Source organism: Chiloscyllium plagiosum, unplaced genomic scaffold (genome assembly GCF_037043375.1).
Source record: "Chiloscyllium plagiosum isolate Xiang-an unplaced genomic scaffold, Cpla_swu_hap1 HiC_scaffold_3, whole genome shotgun sequence".
NCBI classification, from domain to species: domain Eukaryota; kingdom Metazoa; phylum Chordata; class Chondrichthyes; order Orectolobiformes; family Hemiscylliidae; genus Chiloscyllium; species Chiloscyllium plagiosum.
In genome coordinates, this window is record NW_028270141.1 from 95,931,964 (window position 1) to 95,954,277 (window position 22,314).

Below are 22,314 nucleotides of genomic sequence, written 5' to 3' on the forward strand. Positions count from 1 at the left end.
GGTTTAATTGGAAGCACACTAGCTTTCGAAGCGACGCTCCTTCATCAGGTGATTGTCGCTCCGAAAGCTAGTGTGCTTCCAATTAAACCTGTTGGACTATAACCTGGTGTTGTGATTTTTAACTTAAAATATAGGCATTAGTGTAGCCCCTACAACTTTCTTCATCTTGAGCTCAGTGAGCAAATGTTGAAGTATTTTGAGAGTCAGAAATCCTGCATGAAATGCACACCAAATTCTGTGATGGGAACTTACCTCAAGGATATCTGCAGTATGACCATTGCAAAGAGTAGCCTGTTAGTAATGGATTCTGTGGGCTGGTTACCGTTCCTCAATAAATTCCATTCCCAGACAGCTCGGTTATTGACGTCAACTACAGCAGGATTCTTCTCAAAGTATGGGAAGTTTTTTGATTGGAAATTGCCAACAATTGTTCAGTTCCAGCATTCTCACAGCCAGGGCAGATTTGCTGGCAATTGTTCAACACTTCTCTAGGTTTCTAAATGCAAATCTTATCAAATGGACCTATTCCAGAAATGACTTTTTGATAGCCACTGAGAACTACATGATGATGGATTTAAAACAAAATTGTGTAAAATCCGTGTAATCTGTTGTTTTTTAAAATCTGCTTTAATAAAGCACAGTAACAAACAACTGTGGAGGGGCGGGGGGGGGGGAATGAATTCTTCCTTTGGCAGAGAATAGAAAGCAGCTTTCTGTGTCATGGGCACTGAGCTGCAACTTGCAATAAATGAGCAATGAAGCATTTTTGTATTAATCACATTAAAGATGCACACCCAATGGAGCTCGAAACAGAATCATACTACGGATTAAATCATGAGAAAAATTACAAAACAAAACTAGCTTATTAGGGAGCAGGATGGAGGAAGGTGATTGGTTATTATTTATGAGTAGAATTGTGAATTCTTTGAGAGGGTTAGCCTTGTAAATTTATGAAAGCAAAATATAGTGTGGATGTTAGAAATCTGAAATAAAAACCTGAAACTGCTGCAAATACTCAGTTGCACTGCCAGCATCCAGTAAAGGGAAAGAGGGAGGGAGGTAACCTTTCAGGTTCATGACCTTTTGGCAGAACTGGAAGATCCTAAGCACATAGAGTTGGGTAAAAGGTGTCTGTGGGAGTAGAATAATGAATGAATCTGGTACAGGATGGAGGGAGGGCAAGAGTGATTGATAGAAAAAGATAGTAGTATTAGTTGAAGGTGAGTGACAACAGGACAATGGATAAACAAAAGCTGGGTCCACATAGTTAATCAGAGGGGAATTTAAATGCCGTGAAATGTAGCTGTCAAAAGCTATTCTATAAACTGAGTAAACATCTGTGAGAGGCTCTCAATTATTGCTCTGAATGACTGTATCATTTGAGGTTATTAAGAACGCGAGCTTTTGTTGAATCCATTTCGTAGAATTATTGCAGGACATGGGAAAAATGGATTTCTTATGGTTTAACAGTAATATGCCAACACTTTATGCTCCTGGATGCCGCTCTGTGACCTCTTGACTCCTCCCCTTCCAAAGGTGCCTTTCCATGTGAGCGCAACAGGAGATGTAATACCTAATCATAGCCTCTGTTCCCATCATACAAGTGCTCCTTCCAGCTGAGAGTAATTTTTCTCATCCTTAATGTCATAAACTATGTTTGTTGCTCACCGTGCTGTCTCCTGTACGTTAGGAAAACCAGACTCCGATTGGAGGCTGCATTGTCGAGACCCCACCCTCTCGCTTCCACCTCAAAGCATGAACTAAGCTCATGATCATCTCTTATTTTAATTCTCAACCTTGTTCCCACTCTGACCTTCCTGTCCCTGACTGTTTGGGTGTTCTCGTGGGCTACGTGGTTAGTGGTTAGCACTGCTACCTCAGTCACCTTGGGTCTGTCTGTGTAGAGTTTGCACATTCTCTGTCTATGTGGGTTTCCTCTGGCTGCTCTGGTTTCCTCTCACAATGCAACAATGTGCAGGTTAGGTAGATTAGCCATGGGATTTGCAGGGATACGGTAGGGAAGTGAGTCTGGGTGAGAATCTCTTTGGAGGGTCCGTGTAGACTTGATGGGCCAAATGGCCTGCTTTAATGTTGTAGGGCTTCTCTGGTTATCAGGAGAATCATTGTAAGCTTCAGGACCAGCAGTGTTCAGTCATTATTTCATGGCCTTGCAGGTTCAATTCTAACCTGTGCTCAGATTCTTTTAAGATGTCATATGGTTTCTTTCTTCATGTTTGCTTCCTTTCCCTATCCCCATGTCATTTCTTTTTGCCTTGAGCTATCACTGGTTAGTCACTTAATCTTTCCTTCCCTCCAACCTTGCTGATCTCCATTGTCCCTAAGTTTCTTATTTTGCCAACACGTTGCTTAAAACCCTCTTTTTTTTTTTTAAGATCTATATTTTTTCAAACTCTGGCAAAAAGCCACAGATGTAAAACATTGGCTGGGATTTTCTTTGTTTTCCCATCTGCATCTTTAAGTGCAAGTACCCGCTTGTCCCTGAACTAGCCAGAAAACCTGCTAGAACTAGTGCCAGTCAGGAGCTCGAGCGCTGACTGTTGGGATTTTCTGACTTTTACCGAGCTGCAGCTCTGAGTTTCTTCCTGCCTGAGACTGCTAGCCATGCAGAGGTTAGCAGCTGCTGGGATTTGGAGAGCGTTTATTGGGTGCCTGTGCTGATCAGCCATGGAAATTTGGATCAGGGAGAACATGAGTGGTTTCTTTTGTGGATATGTTGGAAGATTTGGCGATGCGCTGGGGGTGGGAGTAAGAGGCTGACAGGAGTGGGTATGGTCAGAGGCAAGGGCATATGCAGTGGCTGTCACCCTCCTCATCTGTGGTCCCAACATGTACTCCAAATTTCCATGGATTGAGACAATTAGAGGCACCTTCTTTCCCAGCCCTAAGATAACAGACAGGCTATCCTGCTTTTCCTATCAAAAAAGCAGCGTCTTTACTCACCTGCTGGGAAACTTGTCAGGGATACCAACCTGCCACCAGTACAATTTAAGTCAGTTGGAGACACAAGAACCTTAATTGCTGGCAGGATGGGATGATTATCCTTCAACCACAATTTAATTGCTAATGTGGTCAAGAAGAGGGCAGAGTTCTCTCCAGTTCCAATCTTCCCAAACATTAGCTATGCCAGTAATCTGCTCTGCAACTTACAGAGAGGGAAAAATCCTGCTTTTAACTTTGTTTTTCTGTCTCCGCAGATGCTGCCTGAATTACTGAGTATTTCCAGCACTTTTTGCTTTTACCTCAAATTTACAGCAGCTGCAGATGTTAATTTTTTTGAGATATGGAAAATGGTAACCAAATGACACCACCCCAATATAGTCCTATGCCGTTGATTTGTCCCAGCTGCAGATTTTGCATGCTATGTACCCTTGTGGTTCCATTTTTAATTTTATTATTAAATGTTTATAGTAAATGTGTCAGTTGTTTCAAGTACATTATGAATTCTTGAAAACCCATCCATCGCTGATATTTTCTTTTCTCATTTTGTTTCTCCTTTCATTTCCACAGAGAACATATGGAGTGTTATTTTTCCATGTTGAAAACTTCTATCATGTTTAAGCTATTTAATTCCTCGAAGCACAGACCACAAATTATTAAAGTATTCAAATATGGCCTTGTGCTGAATTTGCACAAGCACTGGTTAGATGCTACCCACCGCACACACTCTGCACATAAAATCTTGTGCATGATAGCTTTGCATGCAAGACTAGCCTTGGTGTTTCCCAAAGGAGTTTTACTCTTAAGCTAGAATATGGATTCTGTAGTGTTTCTCAGCAAAGCATATGGGCTGATGTGTGCCCTAAAACCATTACTTTTTCTTTGCTGTGCTTGCATTAAAAGTACAAAATTGTTTTGGCACTGCAATGGGCTTCTGCAAAGCTGTGAATGTGGGGCTCACTGTTGATTCCCTTAATGCAACCTTGGTGGTAATTTTGATCAGACTCAATGGAATCCCTGGAGATTCTTGTGTACTTCTAGTTTTGCATCTTTGCAATGCCAGCAACTTGCATTTATATCACCCCTTTTAATGTTGTAAAGCATGCCAAGGCTGCAAAACACACAACATTTCAAAATGGGACTATTGTCGCATATCCATGTCAAGAAAATTTTAAGCAATTTTTTTTAACCTTTATTTTTGGGGTGTGGATGTCGCTGGCAAGGTCAGCATTTATTGCCCATCAGGGATTACCATAAAAAGGGTGGTGATCTGCTTTCTATGAAGAATGGCTGTGTGTGTGATGTGGCTTACTATCAGATTAGATTCCCTGCAGTGTGGAAACAGGCATTTGGCCCAACAAGTCCACACCGACCTCCGACGAGTAACCCACCCAGACATACTTCCTTCTGACTAATGTACCTAACACTATGGGCAATTTACCATGGTCAATTCACCTAACCTGCACATCTTTGGACTGTGGGAACAAATCCAAGCAGACACTGGGAGAATGTGCAAACTCCACACAGACAGTCGCCCGAGGCTGGAATCGAACCTGGGCCCTGGCGCTGAGAGGCTGTAGTGCTAACTACTGAGCCACCATGCCACCCCAAAGTAACAAAGGCCCCAGTGAGATCATTTGGAAGATAGTTTGACACCTCCATAGTGTAGGACCAACAATAATGTTCCAAATCAGCATGGGCTCCAACTTATTTGGATGAGAATTTGCAGGTGATGTTCCCATGTTTCTGCTGCTGTTGTTTATTTAGGCTGTAGAGGTCATGGGTTTAGAGAGTGCTGCAGTTCACAGCATTACACAAGTAGCTGCAGACAAAGCCTGGTTCTTATCAGGAGCTGTTTGAGATTTCATGTAATTTGGAGTGCAGTCGCTTGTTATGGCTAACTACTTCATGAGTGGACCATTAAATAGCATCTTGATGGCCACACTGCACCTCTTTTGTTACTGCAGTGAAAAGTAAGGTTAGTTTTCATGTCTGGAGTAGAACTTCAAGCCACGTCCTTCTAAATCTGAGGTAAGAATGATACATTGAGTCAGGTCAGACAGTTTCATACTATCTACTATGTTACCGTATGGGCCAAAAAGACAGAATAAGGAGTATAGAATGACTAGGAGTATTTTGTGAACTACAGAATTTTGAGTTGCCACTAAATCACATCAGTGTGTCCTCCTTTGACTTTTTTTTTGTGGTGTTTTCCCTGTTAATATTTTTATTTTGAATAGCTCATGGAATAATGGATCTATGGTCCCACTTTTTATCAAATATGTGTACAGTTGAATGTCTTCCAGAGTGTGTCATAGTTAGAGTTCATGCCTACACACAATGACCTTTTATGATGTAGATTTGGTCTAATGAGCTGTTTCATTCAGATTAATGTATGCCACTTATTATTTTGTTTTCCGCAACAGAACAAGGAGTGTTTGTTATGCTTGCTAAATTTATTATGCTGACTTATTCTAACTTTCTCCACCCAAAAAGTCAGTCTGAGTCACTGGAAAGGTATGCTAATTGCCATACTTTAAACAATCTTTCTCTAAGAAAGGCATGTAAGATGCACGAAAGAAAGCTTTTTGTGCTCTGATGAGATACAGAATTTTCAAATTTCAACTATGCTGCTTAAATTCATTAAGGAAAATTAAATAAACTTAAAAGACAAGACAACGCAATAAAGAAAACCTCCTTGATTATTGTTTACTTGTTCTTGAAATTGGCAACTTATTTCAATTTATAACCAGGATAAGAATAAGTACAGATTTGGCTTAATACATGGAACATTATAATTTCGAAAGTGAATTGTATGTTTGCCAAGTTGTGCGCAAGTGAGAAAAGTGATTTTGGTTTTAAAAATGTGTTGTGGGTAGAAGTTAATGGAACTTGTGGAGGGGGAGCATTCTGCCTTTTTTAAAGACTTTTTTATTCAATAATATATCTGTGACTCAAGTGTAAGGGAAGCCATTTAGGCAATCAGTTTTTAGATTTAAAGAGTGTAATACTGCTGTGTCTAAACAAGCACAACTTGATGGATTTAAAGTTAATAACTTACAAATTTTCTGTTTGTGATTGAAGCCCTGAGTTACTACCCCCTTCCTTTTAATTATGAGCAGTATTCCATGCTCAAGTCATGTTTGGTAGCAATTTTGTGAGAACGAAAATGCTCATAAAATAATGTTCTGTGTTCGATGCCTGGTGATTTGTGGAGTGGAGCTCTGCATGTTTAAAGTGATGAAGGAAGGTAAACCTTCCATTTCTTTACCCCCTTTACATTCTCAGGACATGCCAGATCACGTCACAATTGATTAGGAAACTTTTGAAGTGAGGTATGATTCTGCATGGTGTGATATGCTATCTGATTTTTAAAAATCATTTGTGTTTGCCTGCAACATTCTGGCCCGCTCTTTGGAGGGTCAGTGTGGTCTCGATGGGCCGAACAGCATGGTTCCACAATGTAGCAATTCTAACTGTCGCACACAGTTAGCTTTGCTAAAGGTACTGGATTGTCACTAGTACGTTACTTTTCAAATGATGCCATGCTCAACATCAACAATGCAATTCCTGGTGTTATAGTATTGTTGAATGGTCAAATAGAAAGATTGAAATTAGTTGCCTGAATTACTGTGAGCCATCTTTTCCAGTGTAACCTTGGTTCAAGTGATAGCAAGTTGATCTCTTGAGTTGGGTAAAGAATTCTATGACCCGGTATAAACGTGAACTTTTAAGCTAAGCTGATAATTCGGTGTAGTAGTTGGGGACTGCTGTATTGTCAGATATATTGTCTTTGAGAACTAACTTGATTAATTCATTTAAACATAATGCAGTAGGTGTTGGGTATATCAACCTTCATAAGGCATTTGATCTAATGTCACATTATAGATCTGCCAACTGACCTGAAACCCAAGGAAGGACATCGGCAGGTTGGGTGTGTTGCATTAAACAGCGGTGGTGAATGGTTAGTGGTACGTGTACAGGACACAATTTCGGAAATGTGCAGATGAGCCACAATATGAAACTGAGAACGGAAGAGAATAGTGATGGACCTGAAGAGGACATAGACATGAGGCTGATTAAAAATTTAATACAGAAAAATGTGAGGTGATGCATTTTGTCGAAACAATATAAAGTCAAGGGTAAAATTCTAAACTGGATGTAGGAACATAGACCTGCATGGAGCCATGATTTAATGTTGCTGCAGTAAAGTGTTGAATAAAATAGTTGTTCAAATTGGGTTGTTCAAGCAAAGACATAAAGCTATAATGACAAAGCTTGTGCAGAGCAGTCTCGTGATTAACTATTTGGCTACTTCTATACACTGTGACACTGCTTGACCCTTTACTCACCTCTCAGATTGAAGCAGGCAGGAATTGACAAACCCAGTTGTGACTGGCACTGGATATTAGACCTTCAGAATTCAGAAACCGGTCTCGCTTTAAACAATGTCAGGCATACCTCCAGCCTAATCAGAGGCTTTGCACATTAAAACAGCAGTGCAGAGTTGAGAGCTGAAAACGATCTGGGTGTCAGGTTCCCTACTCAGTCCCAATTGTGTATGCAGTGAAGGGTTTCAGCTGAACATTTCAGTAGAAAGAGCCATTCCTGTGATGCTGCTTTCCCTCAATTCAACTTTGAGGTGTCAATTCGGGTTGTGTCCTCAAGTCCAGGAGTACAACTCTTACATACTGCCTGTCTTTGGTAATTAAACACTACCAGTAGATTTACTGTTAAATGTGAATTCAAAATAAAAATCAAGTATGGCTTTGTCATTTTTGTTCTGTTGTGGTTGAATTCTTGAGCCTAAACCAAATGTTCATATTTTGAGATATCCTTGCGGCTTCCTCTTTTGATATACATTGTCGTTGCCAAAGATGAGATTACAATAATGTATAAACAATTTTAAGAATGATTATAATAATAGATTTATTATTATTGACTTGATGGAAAACTAAAACTTTTTTTTATTTGCCAGGAATTGCTGAAAGATCCATTGTACATTGGATTAAGACAGAAGAGAGTGAGAGGTCAAGTGTATGATGATCTTTTGGATGAGTTTATGCAAGCTGTGACTGAAAGGTACATGTAATCTGTATATAAACAGTAATTTCCTTCTTTCCAATATATGGGAGAATTTAACCAGTGTGCCTTTTTTCCTTCTGTGATATCCTCTATAAGATTTGGTTATTTCCTGTTGTTAATAGATATATTACAAATTTACTTTTGAGATTTACCCTGAAACTTTCCAGACAATTCTGGAGCCTGTTGGGTGAAAATATTTTTTCCCCCTGTTCATGTAACTTTAGTCGTCCTCAGTGGCTTTCTTTCACATGATCAAATTCCATTATAGTCTGCCTAGTGTGTAGGAAAACTTGCTCATCAGTCTGTTCTTAGTGGTTTCACCCACAAATTCCTGTTCATAGGAACTGAATCTCAGTACATTGAACCGTTTCACCCACAATCTGCTGAATCTGCTATTTCGCAAGTGTACTGCCAAATATGCACTCGTTTCCTGATTCTTCTGGGAAAGTGGGCCACATTTAAATTTTACATAACCTTTTAATGTCAATTAATTTTCATATATTTCCTTTCGTGGAGCACATTTAAATAAAACTACTGAAGAGTGGGGGACATTTTTAATTTGGGAACTGAGTTTAACATATGATTTTGGTGTCTTTTAGATTAATTACAGCTGGCCCATTCTTGCAGTTCAAGCATTTTCCAGCATAGGACAGTTAAAAGGAGAAAACTATTATCCGTTTCTGTAAGTTCTCCACGCTTTCCACGCTTTCTCCTTTAACATTAGCACTTGACGTAATCATAGTCTAGTTCTAAGATTTTTATTGATAAATACCATACTAAAATTAACAGAATATTCCGTCAAAATATCCTCTTGAGCTGTTAACTTCATTTATAATTAAATAATATACAGTAGCAAAAATAGATCTCTTAGAAAAGTAGGATTTAAACATTGTTTATTTCTGGTTTTCCAGAATTTCCAGTTAATGGGAAAATGTATCATTATATTAATCTTCTTCATTCTTATGCTGTTCTTTGCTGACAACCATGCATCCTGAAAAACGAAGGTGCAAAAACCAAAGAAGCTTTGTTGATTTGCCACTTTGCAATATTGAGTGGCTGAAGAGTCTAGTTTCTGGGCAACAGTCCTTGAGACCAATGGTCCAAAGGAACAGCACAAAGCCAGATGAAGAAGTGGACACAATATTTAACATCTCTTGAAGTCTTGTGTGCATTACTCTCCTCTCCTTCTCAGCCACCTCTCTTTAGCCCCTTCAACTACCTGATACAGCACCTCACTTTAATGTAAGGTGAAACTTGTGATATTGATGTGAGGAGTTTTCCAATCTTTAAACCTTAGCCTGGGATGGCTGGGCAGCCTGGGAGAGCATCGGCAAGTTCCCCATACAGATGATCCTTCAAAATATGACCGTCTACAATCCAAAAAGATGGTCAAGCCACTGGACGTTTCACTTCGATGAAAGTTATTAGCAATTTAGTTTTCTTAAGGACTTTCATGCCAAGAATTGTCTTCTGTTTACAATCAAAGGTGGTATTGTAGAAAGGTTTAATCTTGTTATGCCTGCTGGATGTGATGCAGGTCTTGCTGTCACACAACATCTCATTCTGATTGCATATTTGATGTATATTTTTAGTAATCAATAATAATTTCCAATTATTGCCATACACTGTAGTTTAACAGTTGGCTATATGTGTTTGCTATCTTGCCAATGTGAGAACTTAACTTATGATGAGTTAACTGATACGGTAAAAGAGAAGTAGAGTTTATAGAAAAGCTTCTGGTGTAGTGTTGACTGTTGAAATTTCTGGTTTGGTGAACACACTCTGTAATGAGTTTGTTGTCATCTTAACTTGGTTAGTCCAAGTTCATCAAGTTTGTGTAAAGCTCTGTAAGCCCCACTTTGAAGTTGAGCACTGCTTTGCTGGCAAGAATTGTTTTGTTTCCATATTGTGGCAATTCCAGAAGGAGCATTGCCTGAATTATCTGAAATAAACTAATGACTGCATGTATTTGCACCAGATGGCAAAGGGACATCCAGTTTATTGTTCAAAAGCAGCTGCAAAAGTTAATCAAGACAATAACTAGCTGTATTGCAAATAGTTTCCAAGAAAAAGTTTTTGGAATTGAGTTTGAGCAGCTCATTTATTAAATGTAAACATTACTTTTCAGAGTGAACAATTCCAAAATGCAGACTTCACTGGAACTCCGTGAAATCAAACACTTTTTTTAAAAAAAGTGCCATGTGTTTGTGCCCTTAAGACAATAGAATAAGTTAGGAATGTAATTGCTAATTGCTTTAGAGTTAAACTTGCCATCTTTTGTTTCAGCACCAATCATCTAGTGGGGCTACTTGCTTAACTCACCTTTGCTTGTCTGTGTGAACATGCCCTTTGAAGACTCATCCTATATTAGATCCATTGGAATCACCAGTGCATGATGCCCGGTTTGTTCAGTGATCTCTGTCCTGTCTCAATGACCACTTCTTCCATCATTTCTACTTTTACCATTTAATTGTATTTCATGCCTGAGTTCCTGGCTCAACATTTCCAGTATGGTTAGTGAACGGTGTGTGTTCAGTTACAAGTTGTTCATACCCCAGTGATTCATTCAATGCTTTTACTGAGGTGTTGAGCTTTACACCCTGAACCACTTCGACACAGAGCTTCTCTCCCCCCCCCCCCCCCCCCCCCCCCCCCCCACCCCCCCCACCCCCCCTCCCCCCAAAAACCGAGGAGGAGTTGGAGGTAGCGAAGTGTCTGTAGCTAAGGTGTTAGTGGCTGCATTACTATGCAGTATCACTGCAAAGGCACCTTCCATCATAGTGTCCTGCCACACAGTTAAATGCCCCTGTGTTAGATGGGCATGGAGATGGCTACGAGGAGTGGCATTGTCATCATCCTCTGTGACTGTCTCAGCTCTTTCTTTCTAGCTGTGTCCGAGGGCTCTGTGATATAACCATATCTGCTGATGGCGAGTCTAATTGATTGAAGTGATGGTGCTGGCTCTGCTGATTTTTGTTTCCGTCAGGTCCCAGTGTTGTTCCAGTGGGAGTGTCATGTTCCACCTCCGCAGGAGACCTCAGCAGATCATGAGACATCTCCTATGATAGCAGACCTGCTTGTAGAGTTGAGGCTTCCAGCTGATTTGTTAGCATTCTGTCAGATATAGAGCAGTGCACTCTATCCCTTTTCTATCTTTTCATACTCTTCGACAGACATTATCATCTCTGTATCGTCTGCTTCCTTCAACAACACCATTCTCGTGATACTGTGCTGCTGCCTCTCCCTAATGTCATGTGGAAGGGCAAGTTATGTGGGGGGGGGGGGGGGAAAGAGAGAGTGAGAATTCAATGCTTACATCCTCCTCCAATTTCAGTAACTTATCTAAATGAGATGAGATATGTTTGTGCTGCCAACTCCTCGGCATCAGGATTATAAGCACAACTGATAGGTCATGCATGGTCGCTCAGTGGTTAGCACTGATCGTAGAATCATGGAATCCCTCCAGTGTGGAAACAGGCCATTTGGCTTGTCCATTCCATACTGACCCTCCAGAACCATTCCCATACACTATTATTGTATATTTTCCCCCAGACTAATGCACCTAACCCACACATCTGAACGCTATGGGTAAGTTAGCATGGTCAGTTCACCTGACCTGCATGTTTTTGGATTGTGGGAGGAAACTGCAGCACCCAGAGGAAACTCATGCATACACAAGGAGAATGTTCAGTCTCCACACAGACAGTGGCCTGAGGCTGGAATTAATCTGAGGCTGGTCCCTGGCACTGAGGCAGCAATGCTAACTGCTGAGCCACCATGTCACCACAAGCCGGGTTGGGGACCAGCCTTGGGTGAACTGTGAACTGCCTGTGTGGAGTTTGTATGTTCTCCATACATCTGCATGGATTTCCACTGGGTACTCCCTTTTCCTTCCAGAATTCAGATGTGTAGGTTAGGTGGAATGGTCATTCTTTGTTTTCCCATTGTCTAGGATTAGACACGGGAAATGAAGGTTACGAGCATCGTGGCAAGGTGGATCTGGATGGGATGCTTTTTGGAGGGTTGGTGCAGACTCAATGGGACAAATAGCCTTTTTTAGCACTGCAGGGGTTCCATGATTCTGTGTTATCCCAGGTACACTCTGGTCCCACGTTCAGGTGGACAATGAGTACTGCTCAGCTAGTGTGTGCACTGATGGCTGCAGAGATGGAAGCCTGCCCTCTGGGTTTTGGGGTCATAATGACCCTCTTTGCTCAGGTAAGAGGAGTAAGTTTCTTGCATCACTGGGTGCAGGCACTCCTAGTTGCTGACCTTATTTACCACTTCCAACTATACCTGCTTAAATTGAGCAAGATGACCTCCTGTCTCATCTCTCAAGGAACAGTCTTGTGAGCACAATTCAGATCCTTGGTGGAATCCTAGAATTACTTTCACTTCCAAGGTGTTAGGCTGTGTGTGCAACAATTACAGTGGGCTAATTCAACTTTTAGCACAAATCATAGTTCTTATGTTTTGAACAAATTGTTGCTTCCCTTGGAACAGTTGTTGAGCCTTTTTATATATGAAGGTGAATCATCAGGATAGCCATTAATCCACAATGCAATTTCAACTTTATTTCCTTTGGTATCACACTTAATGATTCTATAAAATCGTATTTTGTAATAGTTAATTTGAACAAAAGGTTAATAACTAAAAATTTTTAAAAAATAGTTAAATTAAACATTTTCAGCCAATTAGTTTGCATAGAAGGTGTGGGAAACAAATTTGCGAATAGCACCAAATTTGGTGGCACAGTAGACAGTGAAGAAGGTTTCCTAAGATCACAAAGGGATCTTAATCAAATGGGTTAATGGACAGATGGAGTTTAATCTGGATAAATGAGATTTGTATTTTGGAACAACAAGCAATCGTAACGCTTATACAGTAATAGTAGTGTTGTAGAACAGGGGGACCTAGGGGTGCAGGTACATAATTCTTTGAAGTTTGGCTCATATAGGCAGGGTGATTTAAAAAGGCACACTTGCTTCATTGCTGAGTCCTTTTGAGCATTGGAGTTGGAAAGTCATGGTGAGGTTGTACAGGACATCATGGAGGCCTCTTATTTAGAGAGTCATAGAGCCATGCAGCACAGAAACGGGCCTTTCATTCCAACCAGCCCATGCTGAACGTAATCTCAAACTAAACTAGTCTCACCTGCATGCTCCTGACCCATATCTCTCCAATGCTGTGTCCAGTTCTGGTCACTCAGTTATTGGAAGGATATTATTAAGCTGGAGAGGGTTCAGAAGAGATTTACCAGGATGTTGCCAAGTATGGAAGGTTTGAATTATAAAGAAAGGCTGGGACTTTTTCACTGGAGTTGAGAGGTGATCTTATAGAAGTTTATAAAATAATGAGGGGTGTAGATAGAGTTAATGGTAGTTTTTTTTAAAAAAGACATGAGGGGCAAATGTTTTTCTCGAGGGTGGTTCACCTGTGAAATGAACTTCCTGAGGAAGTGGTGGATGTGGGCACAATTACAATGTTGAAAAGAATTAAGGTGCATAGGAAAGGTTTGGAGGGATATGGGTCAGGAGCAGGCAGACGGGACTATTAGTTTGGGATTATGTTTGGCATGGGCTCGTTGGACAAATGGGTCTGTTTCCTTGCTGTATGACTCTGACTCTATAAAGGACTATTCATACACCCGCTTCAAAGAGAAGACAATGATGCTGAGGCAATTTCTTGTTCTGTCAGAAATCCAAGAGGTGGTTTCCAGCATTCTGTTTTGGGAAGCTTGCCGTATGGTCAGGGGAGACCTGTATATGACCCATTGCATAGGTTGTGGAGTTATGAAGATTTCCCAAAATAAAGACCTTAATAGGTTCTGGCAGAATTTAGAATCTGTTATCTTTCAATTTATTTTAAAGTAGATCTCTCAAGAACACCTTTTGAATACTTGTGCTAGCCTGCAGAAACCGCATGGACCCATGATATAACCCGCATGAATGTTTGTCTGCCTGTATGTCTTAAAGTTCCTGTTTCTATTTTCTTCCAATTCAGAATAAATAGATTCTGTTGCTGGACGTGTGTAACCTTCAGCTTGACTTACCAGTGGGAACCAAACCCAATTCTCTCTGACTAATGGGAAGTGAAACTATAGCCTTTGATGTGCCATGGCCTATGGCGCAGTAACTACTTTCAGCCAAAATCACCTATAATCTACATCACCTTGCAAATGAATTTTGGGGTATGCCGTATGGTTGTGATTTTTAATTTTTGCTTTAATGCCATTGCTAAGGTGTTCATTGTGAGGAAGCAGCCCAAACATGTCCTCCTGTCCAACTGGATTATTGCTGTTCAAGTTACTTATCTCTTTTTTTTTTTTACCCCTCAGTATATTTCTGATCATTCAGAATAATGGATTTAGGCAGATAGGTTTTTTTTTCCCACACTTTTAATCCTTCCATAAGAAATAGTGTATTATAATACTTTTCTGCACCACCAGTCCGGTTTATGCCATTATGGTTTTGGAAGAACAAGTATGGAAATCTCTAATTACCATATTGGTTAAGTCAGGCGTTCAATGTAATTTTCAGGGCTGCATGTTAACCCAGTCATCTTTTAATACTCTTCACGATTGAACTGTTGATCAGATTCCTCAAGTAACTGTTTACTTAATGGGATTGATCTTGGTTTTTATACTCCACTTTAACTGTAAAGATAGAAATTTTGTGCTGTGTTTGAGATGGTTAGTTAGGGTGAGCGGGTCCAGTTGCTGGCCCAGATAATTTGCTTAAAAGTAGGCTAATAAACACTCATTAGCTGAGAGATTTTTCTTCTTTATTATAGTTAGGACATACCTGAGAAAAAATTTACATGGTGTTAGGTCAGTATTCGCACCAGGTGGCGGCCTCCTTTTAGAGATCGCAATTTCCCTTCTCACATGGTTGAAGATGCCCTCCAACGTATCTCATCCACATCTCTCATCTCCGCCCTCAAACCCCACCCCTCCATCCGTAACAAGGACAGAACCCCCCGGTCCTCACTTTCCACCCTACCAACCTTCGCATGAACCATATCATCCACCGACATTTCAGCCACCTTCAAACTGACCCCACCACCAGGATTATATTTCCCTTCCCACCCCTTTCCGCTTTCCGCAAAGACCGTTCCCTCTGTGACTACCTGGTCAAGTCCACGCCCACCCCCAACAACCCACCCTCTCCTGCCACCGCAGGAATTGCAAAACCTGCGCCCACACCACCTCCCTCACCTCCATCCAAGGCCCCAAAGGAGCCTTCCACGTCCATCAAAGTTTCACCTGCACGTCCACCAATGTCATTTATTGTATCCGTCGCTCCCGATGCGGTCTCCTCTACACTGCGGAGACTGGATGCCTCCTAGCAGAGCGGTTTAGGGAACATCTCCGGGATACCCGCACCAATCAACCCGGTGGCCCAACATTTCAACTCCCCCTCCCACTCTGCCGAGGACATGTAGGTCCTGGGCCTCCTCCATCACCGCTCCCTTATCACCCGACACCTGGAGGAAGAACGCCTCATCATCTGGTTCAGAACACTTCAACCCCAGGGCATCAATGTGGACTTCACCAGTTTCCTCATTTCCCCTCCCCCCACCTTACCCTGGTTCCAACCTTCCAGCTCAGCACTGTTCCCATGACCTGTCCCACCTGCCAATCTCCCTTCCTACCTATCCACTCCACCCTCCCCTCTGACCGATCACCTCCATCCCCATTCACACAGACAGACACACACACACGCAACAGACAGAGAGACACACACACACACACACACACACACCTCTGCCCTGGAGGCTTCCTGCCTCTATTCCTGATGAAGGGCTTTTGCCCGAAACGTCGATTTTCTTGCTCCTCGGATGCTGCCTGACCTGCTGTGCTTTTCCAGCACCACTCTGATCCAAATTGGAATTTATTTAAGTATACATAATCATGGATGTGTTTTTGCATTCTGTTTGTGGGGAACAATATCTTGGCATGTTTCAATAAGCAGCTTATTTAAATATATCTAATGCAACGTTGGGCCCAACCCTATGAACCCAATCCTTGACACCATTCTAATTAACAACCTTGCAATTTAAATGGGGTGTGTATAGTATAACTGATCTGGACATGATGTCTTGAGTGCATATACAGCTTGTATTCCTCTGGTTCGGTTGGGTACAAGGAAATATAAGTCGTACTTGAATAAGCTTCACGGTTATAATTTTACAATCAACTGTAGTGATCATCTAAGGTCAATGATCAAGTAATATTCACTTCATAAAATGAGTCTGCTTATACTTCATTTAATGTCTTTTTTTAAAAATGGATATTTCTGTCCCAGGTTACCATATAATTTGTGACTGCGGTATGGAGCAATCCAAAAATGATCTTATTCATATTTGTTTGGAAGCATTTGCTAAACCTGGAAAAAGTATTTGGTTTTCTTGGCGTTATGATGTCTGAAAATAAAACGTGTTTATACAAATTCCATAACCATTGCCTCAATCTGTTTTAAACCTTCCAGCAAGATGCTATCTTTGGCAAATGGAAAGCTTGCCCTTATCCTTAACATATCACACAAGCCCTGCCTAGTATTTTATATAGTGAAATAAATATATTAAGAATATATTTCTTGAAGAAACTGCTCAGCTGCATCTATGCCTGTCCAGCCTTAACCAGCCCTGTCAGTATTCTGACAATAGTACTGAAGACTAGTAGTGCACTAGAGGATGCTAAACCACTCGCTAGGCTATTCTCGTGCATCTACCTAACGGTGTGGAATATTGCCCAGACATGTCCTGTGCAAAAACAAAATTCCATATCGGGCAATAACTGCTCCACCAGTTTACTCTCGATCATTAAGGCGTCATCAACAGTGCTATCAAGCAGCACCTGCTTAGTAACGTCCAGTTTGGGTTCTGCCAGGGCCACTCAGCTCTTGTTCACAGTAAAGCCTTGATTCAAATGTGGGCAATAGAGTTGAATTCCAGAGATGAGGTGAGAATGACGGCTCTTCACAAAGTCTGCGTTTGACAATGTTGCATCAAAAAGCCCTGACAACCTCAGAGTTAACAGAAATCAAAGAAAAACTCTTCGCTGGATGGAATCATACCTGGCATGTAGGAAGATAGTTGTGGTTGTTGGTCAGTCATCAATGCTTCAGGACATCTCTCCTGCATCTGCTTCATTGATAACCTTCTGTCTGTCGTCATGACCGAATTGGGATGTTTGCCAATGATTGCACAGTACTCTGCACCAATCTCAACTTGTCAGATACTGAAGCGGTCCATGTCCAAGTCCACCAAGACCTGAACAATATCAATGTTGGGTTAACAAGTGGTAAGTGACCATCTCCAATAGGAGAAAATCTCCTCTTGGCATTTAATGACATTACTATTACTAAATAACATCTTGGGATTTACCTTTTGAGCAACTATTATGGACTAGCCATATAAACATAGTGACTATAAAAACAGGTCAAAGATCAGGAATTCTGCAGTGAGCAACCCATGTCCTGACTTCCCAAAAACTGCCCAGCATCTACAAGGTACAAGTTAGAAGTATCAGAACCCCGCCCTTTGTGTCTGGTGAGTGCTTCACACTCAAAACCGGCCAGACACAGCAGTCTGCTTGATTGGCAACATGTCCACAAACAGTCAGTCCCTCCACTACCAGTTCTTCGCAATACTTCCATGCGGCATGATGGCTCAGTGGGGCGAGTGGCACGGTGGCTCAGTGGTTAGTACTGCTGCCTCACAGCACCAGGGACCTGGGTTAGATTTCTGCCTCTGGCAACTATCTGTGTGGAGTTTGCAAGTTCTCCCCATGTCTGCGTGGGTTTCCTGCAGGTGCTCATGTTTCCTCCCACATTCCAAAGATGTGCAGGTCAGGTGAATTGGCTGTGCTAAATTGCCCATAGTGTTAGGTGAATTAGTCAGATGGGAATGAGTCTGGGTGGGTTAATCTTCGGAGGGTCACTATGGACTTGTTAGGCCGAAGGGCCTGTTTCCATACTGTAGGGAATCTAGTCTAATCAATGCAGTGCAGAAATTACAAAGGCTTCTTCGCACCTTCTGAAGCAGTGATAAATACTATCTAGAAAGCCAAGAACAATAGAAGAATGGGAATAGCATCACTTTCTTCAAGTTCCTCTCCAAACTACACCATCCTGACTTGGAAAGGTAAAAATCACATGACACTGGCTTATAGTCCGACAGGTTTAATTGGATGCATTAGCTTTCAGAACGCCCCGAAAGCTAGTGCTTCCAATTAAACCTGTTGGACTATAACCTGGTATTGTGATTTTTCAACTTTGTTCACTCCAGTCCAACACTGGCATCTCCAAATTCTGACTTTGAAAGATATCCTCCTTTCTTCAGTGTCACTGAGTCAAATCCCTGGAACTCCCTCTCTCATGGTACTATGGGTCTATCTACATCAAATTGACTGCAGTGGTTCAAGAAGACATTTTACCATTAATTTCTCAAAGGAAAATGAATGCTGGCCAAGCAAGTGACCCTCCATTCTATGGATGAATCAAACCTAGTCATATGACATAACCTGCTAGAAACTTGCCGGGCCAGTTGTACACTGGCTGTTTCTGTGGCACATTTCCTTTTGTCTTGGATACTTAATTAATGCATTTGAATCTCTCAGCATGGTGGCAAGCCTGTTAAAAGGTGAGTTTCTTGAAGGAATCTCACTGAAACACAGAAGTGAGCTGTTGGCTGCAGAAAGCAGTTCCTTTCACTTTTATATAGTTATATGTATTGTCACCAATGTATTCCTCCACTATTCTGTAAATATTAAAATCAAAGTTTTCTTCTTATACAAGAAAAGTGTATATGTTTGATTTTTAGGTTGTGTTTATGATTTACTATTTGATTCATAAAATACACATTCCAACAAAAGCATAGGTGTGGTGATGGTGGCAGCATGTGATAATGACTTTGGATCAACCATTCTGAACCCTAGGCTAATGTTCTGGGAACGTGGGTTTGAATTCCAGCACGACAAGTGGTGAAATTTGAATTTCATTAAAACCATCTGGACTCAAAAACAACTCTAATGGTGACCATGTACCCACTGTTGATTGTCATAGAAACCTATCTGATTCACTAATGTCCCTTTTTAAGGAAGGGAATTGGACTTACTTACCTAGTCTGGCCTCCATACCTGCAGGAAATGCCTGCCAGGTAATCAGGAATGGGCTGTAAGTGCTGGCCTAGTCAGGGATGATTCTTCCCATGAATGAGTAAACAGAAAAGATGAGCATAGGCCAAATTCCCAATCCAGAAGATAATCTAGGCTGCCATTTCAAAGCAGTATTGAGCGTAGTGCACTCAGCTGCCTTTTGCATGGCATTTTAGAGAGATTTTATTCATCCTGTCAATTGTGTATAAGACTTGCTGTGGCATTATTCAAGGAAGAATTGGGGAGTTTGCTTTGTCACCTGGCCGTTATTTATCTCTTGATAAACATCACTTCAGATTTTCTAATTATTATTTTATTGTGGAATCTTAGTAAGTTGGAAGTTGTTTTACATTGCAGCAGGTGGCTATACTTGAAAAGCACTAAATTAGCTGTAAAAGGTTTGCACTTTCCTAAATTCACATTAGTTCTTCCTTTCTCTTTTTTATGACATCAAAATTCTGAACAAATCTTTTCCAGGAAATCAAAGCATTATTACCTTGAATTATGATTAATGCTATCATGTACAAACATTGCTTCTTTGGCTGTTGGGTTTAACATTTACACTTGTCAGTTTTAATAATTCAGCTTATTTTGTATAACTTCAACATAACAATTTAATTTTAGTGCTTACATTTGATTTCAAATTATCCATGTATGTGTTGACTAATTTAATGGAAAATGAGACTTGGAATCTCCCATCCCATGCAGACCATTGGACAGCAAGATTCCCCCAGTGTCCCGGTCTCTCTTGTTCCAGCCCATTCTTACTGTACAATGCGGTGTACGTTCTTAGGATGTCTTTAGCAGTCTCATCATCATTTGCTGTGTGTTTTTCTACTGTCCTACTGCCACTCAGGCACAGAGCACATCTAGAAGATGAAATAAAAGTCCTGCTATTCTTAAACATCACAAAATCCTGTAAGTATTTCTGACCAGTCCTGTGAAGCACTGTTGGTAATGCACACTTTCCACGGGTTATGCAGGATCTTGCATGGACAGCATTCATGAAAGGCATCAGAAGAATGTGGGTAGTAGTTGTATAATTTAAATAAATCTCCTAATTTATATCCTATTCATACTTTCTACATCTGAATAGAAATGGTGGATTTATGTTCTTTTAAATATTTTATCCTTTTTCTTTCAATTTGCAATTTCATTGACTTTTGACTGCAGAACTTGGGTCATAAGTTAGAGCAATCAAGGATCTAATTACTCAACCTAATTGGCCAAGTGGTTGATACCAGATTAATTGCCAGCTATTCAAGTAAGTTGAGCCCTTACAAATGAAATAACTGCCAACCTCAATTTGGTTTGGCAAAGCATGCTGGAAAACAATTCTTGTTTACATCAAAATAGTATGTCGATTAATTTGTGAGGCACACAATATGCTGCCATTTGTGTGTAAATTTTGGAGGCTGGTTAGACAGAGTACTTTGAACACCAGTCAACTAGCATACACCATTGAAACTTTAAATGAAAAGACAAAGGAGCAGAATTAGGCCATTGGGTCTGCTGAATCCTCTTCCATTCAATCCTGACTGACTGATACATTTCTTAACCCCATTCTCCTGCCTTCTCCCTGTAACCCTTGAACTCCTTACTAATCAAGAATCTGTCTTAAATACACTCAATGACTTGGCCTCCACAGCCTTCTGTGGCCACAAGTTGCATAGATTTTGACACATTTTATTCCCACTTCCTGGTTAAGAGGTGTAGACTTATGAAAAATATTTCAAACTGATTTAGGTTTGCAGAATTATGTATGATGCAGTTCAGCGTTCTTGCAAATATCTTGAAAGTATAACTTTTTGCCATTTATTTCTAAAGAAGGAAGTTCTTTTTGATTTTTGCAATGATAGGTTAAAGTTAGAATTTATTTTACTTGAGAGGACTGGAATCTAATTGACTGTTTAGCGGCAGGCTCCACACCCACAGCAATGTGATTGACTTTTCATTGCCCTCTGGGTAATTAGGTATGAATAATGTTGGCCTAGCCAGTGACATCGTCACTCCATGAATGATTTTTTTTTTTTAAAACTCTATGGGATATCTTTCTGCTTCTGCATCATTGAAGTGCATCCACACATTTCCAAAGAGAGGCTGAATTGTTTATGTTGCAGTTTTATGGCAGTATTACTGTTTGCTACTGGGAGGGAGGAAGGGAGAGGAATTCAGCCTTCAAGGGAAGGGACTGCAATTGCAACTGATCATTGACCCCATGTCTCTAAGCGGTCAGCTGTACAGCATTCACTGAGCTAGAGTCTTGGAGAGGATGGGGGACAGATCAGTAATAAGAAGGGCTATTAGCATGTTCTGGAAATGTCCTCCAACATTAACAGCAGTTGAATCTGGATGAGAAGAATTCCTTGGATGAAGAGGATTCTGCACCCAGTAAGAGGATGGTCAGAAATGTAGAGGAAAGTTGAGGAGGAAGGCAGTGCAGTCTTCAGCCCACATAATGGCACCAGGAGATTAGCCAAGGAAAATTAAGATTCAGCTCCCCATGTATATTCTGCAAGAAAGATACAGGAATGATTCACTGCCTTACTACTAAGTGTTCGCCTTAGTATCCTAAATAAGATAATTAATACGGAACCCCTGCATTCAACAATGCAACAACCATGAGAACTTATTACTTACCACAGTGAGTTTTGTTACCCATAAAAGAAGCGTTTAAACGTAGAGAATCTACACCTTCAAGTTTGTGGGTGGTATGCATCCAGTCCATTAACATCTCAGTGACATTCAAACCAGTTTCATGCCTTTAGCTCTATCCTTCTGTTGTAAAGGAAAAGATAAAAGTCGACCAGTGCCTGTAAACGGCCACTGGAAATTATGGGATGTTTAATAACTTGTTCAGATTCATATAGGGCTTTGAGAGCGTAAATAAAAAAACTCTTCTTTGTGGGGAAGCATCTGTAACTAAATGACTCTCCTGTTTAAGGCAGATGGATTTAAAAAAAACCCTATGAACTAATTTACAAAAATTGAAAGAACTGTGGATGCTGTAAATCAAACAAAAACAGAAATTGCTGAAAAGCTCAGCAGGTCTGGGAGTATCTATGGAGAGAAATCGCAGTTAATGTTTCGGGTGCCAGTCACCCTTCCTCAGC

The 22,314-nt window shown here is 40.8% G+C and overlaps 1 protein-coding gene across 1 annotated transcript in view; it reads left to right on the forward strand.

Moving 5' to 3' along the window:
* The window catches only part of me1 (malic enzyme 1, NADP(+)-dependent, cytosolic), a 440,214-nt gene that overhangs the window by 230,753 nt on the left and 187,147 nt on the right, over positions 1 to 22,314 (forward strand). Inside the window, exon 6 of the mRNA XM_043685873.2 lies at positions 7,937 to 8,040. Coding sequence (XP_043541808.1) covers positions 7,937 to 8,040 — 104 coding nt within the window. The remainder of the gene's footprint in view (positions 1 to 7,936; positions 8,041 to 22,314) is intronic.